The following is a 12693-nucleotide window of genomic DNA, read 5'->3' on the forward strand; positions in this document are numbered from 1 at the left end:
AGATGCCAAAGTTATGGGAGCTTGGAACCACAGAAGCTGCAGTGGAAGTCAAATTATCCATTGTGAGGTCAATTAAGAAAACACACACACACACACTCTCACGCATGCATACACATTGAAGGTCAAAGATATATGTCTAATGACCAGGACGGTAATTGAGTGGTTTTTTGGTCTTGACTCCTCCCTTTGTAACACTCTCAACAGCCACTTGCCCCCACTGTAGTACCAGGGCAGGTGAATGCGTAAGAACACAAAAGAACAGGAAGCCAGCCCCTGACTGGAGTGAGGGAAAATGAAAACAGGCACACTCCCTACTCTGTCTCTACAGCAAACCCTCTCTTCAATACAACAATCTGTAAGTAGAACAAAACCCTTTAAAAGCACAAAAGAAAAAGAAATGAAGACAAAAACCAAAAGCTGTTCTCAAAATTCTGAAATATTTCAAAAGTAAGTTTGCCCTCTGGATGTGTACAAGCTAACTGTAGTTTACTGCCAATGAAAACAAAAATCTAGACGCTAGGATCTTACTTTTTGGATGAATTTGTATATTTTCCTGCTTGGGTCTTCTGGGTCAGGTACTTCTCCATCACGAATAGCACTCATAAGTGCCACCAGCTCTTTAGGGACAGACACCTAATCAAGGAGAAAAATCATTTCTAGTCATAAATAAAAGCTTCTGTGTGTCTTAAACTATATATGTAAAAATAACCTTTTCCTCCCCTTCTTGACTATCTAATAAACAGACTATTAACACAAAAAGTATATACATATACAAAAAGTATATATATACACACACACACGGACACAATGTGTATATATGTGTATATATATGCACACATATATATAAACACAAAAAGTATATATATACACACACATTCACACATATACATATCAGTTTTGTAAATAAAATTAGCGATATAGGAAACTGGTTTCTTTAAAAGTGAATGTGAAATTTCTATCCATTCACCCATGCACATTAAGAGCAGAGTTTTGGTAGAAACTGGATTAAAATCCCAGCTCTGCCACCTAATAACTAACTGCACAAACTTGGGCAAATAAATATACCCCCGAGCCTCAGTTTCCCCATCAAGTAAGTGTAAAACTTCAAAGGCTTGTTGCAAGGAATAAATAATATAAGTAAAGACCCAGCACCATCCCTGGCAATGGCAGCCACCATCCCTGCTCCCCCTACACTTACAAAACAGATTCAAAAGGATGTTATATACTCACTATAGGACAGAATGGTTTTGAACAATTTTGTTTTGAAAACACACACTTGGAGTTACAAATGGAGGAAACTTTTAAAAGTAGTAACTGAAAAACTAAAATTTATTGCTAAAAACTGTCAAATAATTTTTTCTGGAAATCCATATGGAAAAGACCCCTATGGGGCAAACCATATGGTCATTAAACTGTGTATCCTAACTCCATGATTCTGAAAGTTTGATTTCTGACAAATGCCAGAATAAAGGACTCTCCCAAGTATTAATGATCAAGCAAGAATACATTCCAGCAGGGGCCAGACTTTCATGTTCTTCTTGCATGGCTCAGGACTCAAAGCTATGACTGAGGCAGGCACAGAATTAGAAACTCCTGAACCAGGGCTAAAACAATTATAGATTCTAAAGCATGAAAGTGTTCAGGATATAATTTGGTTCAGCCACCTCCCTTCATTCAGGTGGTGATACATTATATACATGTGACAACTGAGGTTGTGAGGTCATAAAACTTGTTCAAGGGTCACATCATTATTTATTTATATTTTTAGAAATGGGGTCTCGCTATGTTGCCCAGGTTGGCCTTGAACTTCTGAGTTCAAGTGATCTTCCCACCTCAGCCTCCCAAGTAGCTGGGACTTCACACAGTTATTAAGTGGTGGAGAAGAGCCAGAGCCCTGGGATTCTTTGCCTCCAAGTATAATATATCATTGCACTATCCTAGGTGTAATTTGGTTGTGGAATTATTTGGGAAGCAAGAAGGCCCCATAAATATGGGTTGGTCCTCATTCTATTTGCTTGGTCTAAGTAGGTCTAGCCTCTGGGATAGTGATTATTTAGTAATTACAGTCCACCTTTTCCAAAAAGGATTAGCAGTACCCACCAAGGGAATAAGTTGGAATTGCATAGAGACAAGTCTGGAATATATGCCCACTAGGCTTATATGGCTACAGAATGCATTTATAGAAACTTGAATCCTGCAAATGTCAACTTTTAAAAGTTAAGTAAAAATTGTTCCTAAGTTCTTATTTTTAAATCCAGGATTCTGAATTCCTTTTTTTTTTCTTTTGTTTTTTGGGGCTTTTCTTTTGAGATGGAATCTCACTCTGTCTCCCAGGCTGGAGTGCAGTGGTGCAATCTCAGCTCACTGCAAGCTCTGCCTCCTGGGTTCACGCCATTCTCCTGCCTCAGCTTCCTGAGTAGCTGGGACTACAGGCACCCGCCACCACGCCCGGCTAATGTTTTGTAATTTTTTTAGTACAGACGGGGTTTCCCCATGTTAGCCGGGATGGTCTCCATCTCCTGACCTCGTGATCCGCCCATCTCGGCCTCCCAAAGTGGTGGGATTACAGGCATGAGCCACCGCGCCTGTCCCTGAATTCCTTTTTAAAAGTCAGATTGGTTTCCATTTCCTTTTTTTCACAGTTAAAATGTTTAAAACTGCCTTTAAAGTAGAGATTCAGAATGAGTGCCACAGCCTCTTCTTTTACATATTTCAGGTAGAATTTCATTAAGAAAAATAATTCTAGCTCTAGGAATTCAATTATCATCTCTGCTTATCATTTACACCATATTTACTGATATGCATCATTTAATTCAGTTAATAATTTGTAATATTTACCTCTGCAGTATAGGTTAATTTCACAGAAGGAGTGTCCTGACAAGGAAGGACTGCTCTGCAGTGGATGGCCTGAAAAAGGGAGAAACAGGAAGAAATAGCTATTTATCTTTCTGATACGGCATTAAGAAATCATTAAAAATTGCAGCATTGTTCTTAGACATATTTTTTTAAAAATAAAAACAGGTCTCATTTCTTGGGAATTTTTTTTTTTTTTTTTTTTTGAGACAGAGTTTCACTTTTGTTGCCCAGGCTGGAGTTCAATGGCGCAATCTTGGCTCACTGTAACCTCTGCCTCCCAGGTTCAAGCGATTCTCCTGCCTTAGCCTCCTGAGTAGTTGGGATTACAGGCATGTACCACCATGCCCAGCTAATTTTGTATTTTGAGTAGAGATGGGGTTTCTCCGTGTTGGTCAGGCTGGTCTTGAACTCCCAACCTCAGGTGATCTGCCTACCTCGGCCTCCCAAAGTGCAGGGATTACAGGCGTGAGCCACCGCGCCTGGCCTCTTGGGATCTTTTAAAGTCCAAAAATAGATTCTTGGACTTTTGAAAATCAGATTTTCCACTTTAATCTATGGTTAATCCTCACATTTCAGTTGAAGCATGGAGAAACTGTTAAGCAGTGTTTCCTACTCTATCTTCTGGGCGACAACAGTGCCCAGTGAGAAGCTTTTAGAAACCTGAGAAAAAAGGGCTCTGTAGCAAAACAGAGCTGAGAAATGTGGCATACTGCACCGCTGTCTTGCAGAGCTACAAGAACATTAGCCTCCTAAAGGCTCTGAACAGACCTACAATAAAGAAACCTGTTTGATTTCTTACACTTATTTTAACACAAAACCCATTTCTCTCTGGTTTAACAGCTAATGGGATGCCAGTGTTCTAATAAACACAGCCTGAGAAATGTTGCTGTAGTCTTGACACTTCAATCTTGCAGTAAGTACAAACAAAGAAGCAAAGAAAGGAGAAAGAACAGTCTCTCTCAATACCATCTAGACATCTTCATTCATATCATATGCAAAGTGTTTCTCTACTGCCACACCAATCGTTATTAACATTGGTTCCATCCAGTATGACCAGAGGCCGGGTGCCGTGGCTCACTCCTGCAATCCCAGCACTTTGGGAGGCTCAGATGATTGCTTGAGCTCTAGAGTTTGAGACCAGCCTGGGCAACATAGTGAGACCCTACCTCTACACAAAAAAAATTAGCTGGGCATGGTGGTGCACACCTGTAGTCCCAGCTACTCAGGAGGCTGAGGTAAAAGGATCGCTTGAGCCCAGGAGTTCTGGGCTGCAGTGACCCGAATTCACACCATTGCACTACAGCCCGGGCAACACAGCAAGACCCTGTCTCAAAAGTAAATAAAAAAAAAAAAAAAAAAAAAAGAGCACCTACAATCTTATAACCAGTCTGTGTACAAATAAGTCTGTCTACTGCTGGTGAGCAATGGAATGGAAACCCAGCCTCATTGAGATAGTCTACTAACTCAAAGGAATTCTGATATTAACACCATTCTCTGAAGCTATTACAAATCCTAAACATACTTCATTCTACCACAAGCTTTCTTAAAACCCCCAAACTCCAGGTCTTTTCATTTTAGTTCCAGAAAGTTCTCCAAAGATATAGGCTCCCAAATGACCTCTAGATGGATTAAATAGGACTAGCAAAGCCACCTGGTTCTCTCTCCCAAAATAGAGTTCCAAGATCATGCCTCGAGAGTTCCTTGATGGTTTCTAGTTAGGTGACATGGCAATACCAAAGGGGTTTTTAAATGCATTTCACTGGATAAGGCCAAACCCAGGCAAATATGCATACAGAACAACCATAAAACAAAATCATGTCCACATGTTTTCTATCAGCTGCAATAATTTATTAATTTAGCTGAAATCTGTTTCCCGTATTCCCAACATTGCTGCCAGTAAGAAATGGAATAATATATTCAAAATTAACATTTTCGTGACTCACAAATCTTGCATTTCTTGCCAACTTTGGTTAATAGACATTCTATTAAGCAATACTGCCTGAAAATCAGATATTCATGAGATAGAGATTGTGCAATTTGTACACTCTTACGTATAACATTTCATCTCTTCTAGATTATTAAACTGAGGGTTTCTTAGATTAAAAAGATGTTTCAAGTGGCCATAGAAAGTAAATAGGTCTGATTCATATGCTAATTCCTTTTTTAAAAGGACTTGTATTGAAATTTGAACCTAACACACAGGAATATTGGGAGGGATGAAACATGTAAAGAATCTAGCACAATGCCTGGAAATAGAGCAAATGCTTAATGAAGTCAGTTCTCTTAATTGTACATTATTTAATTGCTATGAAAAGTAGGTATTTTTTCTTTCAGAAGACAGTTTGAAAAGCATTATCCTTGTGACAGGTTATCTCTAATCGTATGGCTCTTTACCTTTAGTTTTAAAATGGAAAACAGAGGTACAGTTAATATATTGATATATATGTTTGTAAATGTAAGAAAAATATGGAAAAGTTACATTCCAAACTCAGTGGTGGTTACCTCTGGGCAATGGTGTCTGGAAAAGGTTTGGAAATTAAATCTTTCACTTCCCATTTCTTTACTATTAGCATTTTTCATAACCAGTACATATTATTTATTAATTTTTCCTTTCATTTTATGACTATTTACTGAGTACCTACTCTCTGCCAAGTTCTAAGTCAGGCCTAGAAAGTCCAATCTAGGTGGACATATTTCCAAACTGAAAGAAGCTTCTTATTTAAAGTAATGCATGAGTGTATTAATAGTGAAAGATAAAATGAAAATAGGGCCGGGCGCTGCGGCTCGCTTCAATCCCAGTGACTCCTTTGGGAGGCCGAGACGCATGGATCACGAGGTCAGGAGATCGAGACTATCCTGGCTAACACGTGTGAAACCCCGCCTCTACTAAAAAATACAAACTAGCCGGGCGAAGTGGGCGCCTCTGTAGTCCCAGCTACCGGGAGGCTGAGGCAGGAGGAATGGCGAAACCCAGGGCGGAGCTTGCAGTGAGCTGAGATCCGCCACTGCACTCCAGCCCGGCGACAGAACCAGACCCGCCTCAAAAAAAAAAAAATGAAAATAAATAATTTATCTTATATGTTTTTATAGATCAATTAATATATTATATTAGGTAAAACCCACATAATCCATAAAACCACTGTTCATTTTGCTTCATTCAACCGTATGTGCTGGGAGTTTTCTGCATCAGAAATCATTCTGGAATCCTTTTTACCTGGCACTGACTAAAGAGATATGGGTGTTCCTTCCCAGAAGTCTGTTCAGGAGTGAGCCACTGGAGAGCAGAAGATTTTGGAGAGGTCTCAAAAGAAATTTCTATAACGATTTCTTGATTTCTGTATGAAACAAATAAATATATTAGTAGAGTATGATTCTACCTAGTGAAAATTTAAACTCGTAATACACACACTGAGTAATATAAATAACATAGTATGCATTCTCATCACTGATTGACAGTAAGCTCTAGGAATGCCGTATCCTCAGTGGGTAAGTCTCCTCTCAGTTTTCCTACCTAATTGCCAGCCTGTGGGTCCTTTTACCTCTCCCAGGCTAACTGCTAGCGAAGGCGTAATGGCAACTAACAGTGGTTGAGTACCCCATTGTGTGTCACGTACTTTGCATCTGTGATACCATTTAATCTTTTATTAGAGTGGAAAAGTGAAAGAAATCATTTTGGAGCTTCAACTACCACAGCAGCAGGTGCCACAGCATGACACAGAGCAGTGCTGGTCTGCAAACTGTTACTGGCCCAGGACAAGACAAGACCAGAAGTTGGGAGTCAGCATTGCAAAACTTTTAGAGTCATTTTTATGTCTGTTGAATCTAATAATAAAAAATGTGTGCTTGTATTTCATCTCTTCTTCCTCATATTTCATTTTTATTGCACTTTATAAAAGTATCAGTCTATGACAGATTGAAGAGGATAAAAATTGGTCCTTTACCCCAGAGAGTTTGAGAAGCACTGATAATAAGGGAACAGCAGAGCTTTAAGACCAGCGTGTTCGAATCCCGACTCTATCACTTACTGGTACCGTAAATTTGGAGAAATTACTTGACCTCCCTATGCCACAGTTTCCTTGTAGAATGGGGTGAATACCATCTACCTCACAAGTTAGACTTAAGCGTTTCCCTTCTCTTAAAGGGAAAGAGAAAGCATGAAAACACTGGCCACTGAACAACTGGGGTAGATCACCCTTGTTCTAGGCCAATAATTTCCACCATTTTTCCCCTCCCCAGTATATCAAGAGGTGACATATACTCCCAATATGACAATTCTGGTTGCCACTTTCTTGAATAAGTTATTTATCTAAGGTTCCCTTTCCTCATCTTTAAGTGTAGATTATACCAGCAGGGTTACTGTAAGGATTAGATACAAGAATGCATTTAAAGCACTTATCCCAAGATTGCTGCACTGTAACAGTTCTATCTTTGGCATTATCATTGTCCCGGTAATAAATGCAGCTGGCCTCTGGGGCAAGGGCAAGGAATGTGTAGCTTGTAAAAGCTGCCCAGGTTATCTTGAAATGCCTTCTTAGGATGGCATGCCCCCACCATACTCTAGATATTAGTAAAAAGATGAATCGTGTAAAAACTAACAGTTCCCCAAGTCCTTGTTGTATTATATACAAACAACATTTTTAGTATCTTAAGTATATATAATTTTAACTGCTGTATCAACTTTAATCTGAACAGAAGATGAGGAGAAGTAGTGTACCAATCGTTACATATTTACAAACTAAAATTTAAAAAGAAAAGATATTTTAATTAGTTAAAAATATTTTTCCCCATTATTTAGCTGTAAAAGAGAAAGATCATAACATTCATACTTGCTCAAAGCGATAGGAAGAGAGATTTCCATTGGCGATCCCTTGTAACTTTGTCTTTCTCCAAGAGCATATTTGACTTCTTGTCCATTGATCACTACTTTTTCTATTATAAGGTCCTTTGTATCCAAAACCTAAAATTAATATTTTTAAATAGTAAGAAAATAGTTTCATTTACCAGAAAAAACTTGTATTAGATATAGGTTACAACAACTAGTTGCTTGTGGAGAGTAAAATACAGAGTGAAATTAGAAGAAGTAAAGAGTTAAAAGCTAGTCTAGGTCTCATTTTTTGAGACTCTAAGCATCCTGAAAATTTTTGGGTTCTAAGATTTGCATACATATTGTTAAGTAACCCTAGGACAGTCACACAAATTTTGGGCTTTAAGTAAAAGTCAAATCTAAATCAAAATATGTTTGCTTCTGACTCCTAAAATTTTCTCTATTATGAAAAACTTTACCTATAACTTAAGTTTCTTTCACTCTGGCTCCTCAATACATTACACAATATATTTCCTCCTAGAACTCGTGTAGGCCAACTCCCATGTACTTTCAAACTTCATGTTCGTTAAGCAAATCAGCAGACTGTATATCACTATGGTTGTATATCTAGAAAAAGCCCAACCTGTTATGGCAACTCGGACCAAATGATTCTGCAGAGGATTGGGAGGCCATATCTACTTGCCAGGGCCAATTAAGGACAACTGCTTTGGGCATGAAGGAGTGGCAACAAGTGTCAGAGTATTTTCTATCCACAAAATCCTGAGCCCTAGAAATCATACTCTTTAATTATCTCTCAACTAATCTCTTGTCCTAGAATCTTGAACCTTCCTATATCACAAGACTGTTTCCTAACAACATAAACAAAATTCTGCTTGATGGATCTACCCACTAACTATTCTAGTTTTCCTCCTTCCTTCCTTAAACTCCAAGGGAGTTTATGACTGCTATGACTGCTACTTCTACCTCCTCATCCATCATCCTCCCTTTCCCCTTCTTCCATCGGGCTTCCAGCTCCTTTGCTATTGAAAGAGCAGCCCCTACCCTGATCAACAAAGTCTTTTCTGTCCAATAACCTTGACCTCTATCTACTTACAGCCCTTACGGACATGTCATCTGGTTAAAACCCCTTCCTTCTCTTCTTTGCCTTGTCTAATGTTTTCCTTTCCCCTCCTTTATTCCAACTCAAAAATATGGATATGTCCCAGTGTTCCAGCCCTGGTCCTTTGATTTTCTTGCCATATCCTTCACTCCCTAGCTCTTACTCATGCTCACATCTTCAACTAGTATCTCTGTGAAGATGCTTGCCATTCTAGTTCCACAGTTGTATTCCCTCCCCAGGACCTCAGTCTAATTGTCTGCTCAACATTTCCATGGGACATAGCACCACACATTGAATAGGCTTCTAAAAATTCCAAAAATGACTTTTATACTCCCTGAATCAGGTTTCTCCCCAGATTTCTTGATTCTGTTCAAAGAACTCTTCCAGTTCCCTAAGGTTTGATCCCATTTCCCAATCCCACACAGCCACTTAAAAGTTGTTCTTTCACAATGTCTTCATACCTTTCCTTTCTTTCCACTACCAACACAGGTCGGGCCCTGGACTGGTAGAACTGCTTTCTATCAGATCTCCCTACCTCTGGCATTATTTTTTTTCCTTTTCTGAAATCTGGCTTGGCTACATGTAAGGCTAAGAACCAGCCATTTCCCAGCTGCCCCGCTTTTATATTAGTTAACCATGTGTGATAAGCTCAGAAATCATCACAAGGACAATCACTAAACTTTATTCCCACCTCTCTGGAGTCAACAATTTTTGTTTAGGAAGAAATTTCCATCTTGGTTTGTTTTCCTTTTTTTCTTTTACTTTTTTTTAAGAGCAGCCAAATTTGTTATGAGAGTACCATCTTTTTCCCTCCTAATGGCCAATTATTTCAGGCTACTTTCTTTTGGGGGTACGTCATCTGTTATCCTTACTCTGAATTAGTAGAAGATATGGTTTATATCTTATTTAAAATAATACGGTTACTCCTTCATATTCTAGTACCTCTCTAGTCTCTTCACAGTCTAGTACCTAGTTCTGAATAGCTATTCAGAATAGCTAACTTGTTTTAAAAACTTGATTTGAGTATCTTGTGTTTATAACAACACATGCTCATATAGATGAATTAACTGGGTCATTTCCCAGTGGAACATATCCTGTTTTCTATATTGCCTATATTTTCCAAATCTGTTTAGAATCATGAACAGTTTCATGGTGACAACTATTTTTTGTGAAACCTTTTGATATCCCCTGTGTTTGTTACAGCAGTTGGCCCTACCCTTTCCTATAATATTTACTGTACTGCATTATAATGGTTTCTTTTTCCATTAGACTAAGGGTTCTAAAACAGAGAATGTTACTTAAGTCTGTATTCCCAGGGTTTAGCACTCTGCCCCAAAAACACTAGGTGTCAATTAATGCATGAAGCAGGTCCTAGACCAAGAGAAAACAAAAACTGCAATGTTTAAGCTGTATATCTCAAGTCCTAAGCCTCAACTATCATTTGCAAACTACTTTTTAAAATTCCCCTTCTTTCAGTGATGTTATTTTTAAAAAATAACAAAAACTGTAATAAGAAAGAAAAAGAAAACTGGATCGTTGACAAGTTGGATTTAGTACTTTTTAAGAAACGTGGTAAGCATCAACAGCTTTACTAATGATAGGATATAATTTATTATGTTTCACAGTATCCTCTTTGAACAGTACCTCTATCCCCTCAAAAAACAGTTGTACTTCTCAGTAGCTGGTCAGTTGCCATGGAATAGATATCTGATTCCTTTTTTGCACAGGCCGGTAGGAAGCTCCATGTCAACCTTGTGGCCCACTTCTTTTAAAGTACAGAGGGCTTTATGCCATGGATTTTGTTTCTCCTATCCTTATTCTCTCTTCCTCCGAATTATTTAATTATTTTTAACCTTTTTTTTTTTTTTTAGACAGAGTCTCGCTTAGTCGCCTAGGCTGGAGTGCAGTGGCGCGATCTCGGCTCACTGCAAGCTCCGCCTCCCGGGTTCACGCCATTCTCCTGCCTCAGCCTCCCGAGTAGCTGGGACTACAGGCGCCCGCCGCCTCGCCTGGCTAATTTTTTGCATTTTTAGTAGAGACGGGGTTTCACCGTGTTAGCCAGGATGGTCTCGATCTCCTGACCTCGTGATCCACCCGCCTCGGCCTCCCAAAGTGCTGGGACTACAGGCGTGAGCCACCGCGCCCAGCCAATTATTTTTAATCTTATACTATATATGTTGCTTCAAGCAGTCTCAATCCTTTCTAGAACAAAGGAGAGTTTTTTTTAAAAAAAGCTTTATGCCTCATTATGATGTCTGTATTTACATTTTCTACCTGCTATGTGCAAGGATATGATGGAAAAGAAAAAAAAGCATAGGTTTATGTGTGAAACACAAAACTAAAACTAAAAACCCACCTTGATTTGATTCCCAGTTGAGCCATTTACTTAGTGAAGACAAGATGGTTTGCAGTCATAAATACCTATTGTTAACTGCTGGCTTCTGCCTTGGCCATGGCACTAAAACCTCGAGCCACTAACCAAAAGAATACGTAAACATTTCTGAAAGTTTCAGTGAAAAGAAAAAAAATGTTTGAAAGTTATCATAAATTTGGAGGATCAAACTTCAGTGTAAGTAAAACAAAACTTGAAAAGAATTTTAGAAAGCTGAGAATTTGTCCAATTAAAGCTCCTTCAGCATTCCTCAACATCACAGACTCCAAGAATGGAGACGAAGAGAAGACATGATGCCTCTCCTGACTCAGCACTGGCACTGGGTCTTCCCATCTCACCTCTGAAATTCAGCTGGCACTATTACCAATGTAGCCCATGTTAGGCTTAGGCACTGTTTTCTAATCTGTTTTCTAATTGAAATCATCCATTAATCAACCTTTTGAATGTCCTCTACATGCCAGACATACACTATACTAGTTGAGATACAAAGAGTTATGAAACACAGTCTCTACATTCAAGAGTCCACAATCTAGTCGAGGAAAGAAACAAGTTAACTTTAAATAAATATTAATTAACTAATGAATAAGGTTAAGCTCCTGGTCTAAGGCTTTTGTCATAAATAAGCAATTATAAACAGATGTCACTTTGTACTACAAATTGCCTTCCTTGTATAACATCTAACATTATTATAATTCCAGGCTGTAATTTGCTAAACAGACATGCCAACCAGAAATCACAATTTTAAAATCTTACTTTTCTCTAGATTTGGGGAATGTGAAAACAATGAGCAGATTTTTAGATTCGGACATTCTTCTCAAAATTTAAACATCCTGACTCTTGTTTACTTATAGAATAGAGGTAAAGTTTTTATTTTACAAAAGTGATGAGAACACATGGACACACGTGGGGAACACACACGGGGGCCTACTGGAGGGTGGAGGGTAGGAGAAGGGAGAGGATCAGGAAAATAACTAATGGGTACTAGGCTTAATACCTGGGTGACGAAATAATCTGTACAACAAACCCCCATGACACAAGTTTACCTATATAACAAACCTGCACATGTACACCTGAACTTCAAATAATTTTTTTTAAGTTTTTATTTTACAAAACAGAGGTAAGTGTGAGGTCATATTAAGCAGCAAAAAGCTATAAAATTTTTCATTTTTTTCAGCATAGTTTATAATTTAATTTTTTAAAATAAAGGTGAAGAGCAAGAATTTTCCAGTCGACTGAGAGCTCTGAGTGGGTTTGGGGCTTAGTCAAGGTTTTATTATATCTTAAACTAACTGGAATATTTCTTCTGAAATATATGTTGCAGCTAAAGATTCAAGGAAGAATTTGCTGTCCATATATTAGAAAAACCTCTTTAAATTTCTTCCACTAGCAACCTCGGTTTTGGTTTGGAATCATTCACATCTGAACACAAGTTTCCTGAATTGCTTAACTTTTAAATCTCTAGTACTTTCGAGTGTAGGACATATAAACACATGTTCGAATATGGCAGTCCCATAGTGCGGT

General features: G+C 38.5%; 1 protein-coding gene and 1 long non-coding RNA gene across 5 annotated transcripts in view; one reads left to right on the forward strand and one right to left on the reverse strand.

Moving 5' to 3' along the window:
• The window catches only part of LTA4H (leukotriene A4 hydrolase), a 35545-nt gene that overhangs the window by 20772 nt on the left and 2080 nt on the right, over window positions 1-12693 (reverse strand). For 3 of the 4 annotated variants that reach the window (XM_031650682.1, XM_031650681.1, XM_031650684.1), the window contains exons 2-5: window positions 7683-7813; window positions 6071-6191; window positions 2839-2907; window positions 529-633 (exon numbers count right to left, since the gene is read on the reverse strand). In XM_031650682.1, the coding sequence (XP_031506542.1) occupies window positions 529-633; window positions 2839-2907; window positions 6071-6191; window positions 7683-7813 (426 nt within the window). Of the gene's footprint in view, window positions 1-528; window positions 634-2838; window positions 2908-6070; window positions 6192-7682; window positions 7814-11136; window positions 11248-12693 lie in introns of those variants that run through there. The other variant, XM_031650683.1, reaches the window with a different exon arrangement.
• LOC103875990 lies at window positions 272-6590 on the forward strand. Its single transcript, XR_002515792.2, has 3 exons — window positions 272-355; window positions 3697-3769; window positions 6505-6590. It is a non-coding gene; the product is annotated as an uncharacterized LOC103875990 (long non-coding RNA).

This window comes from Papio anubis, chromosome 9 (assembly GCF_008728515.1).
Source record: "Papio anubis isolate 15944 chromosome 9, Panubis1.0, whole genome shotgun sequence".
Classification (NCBI taxonomy): domain Eukaryota; kingdom Metazoa; phylum Chordata; class Mammalia; order Primates; family Cercopithecidae; genus Papio; species Papio anubis.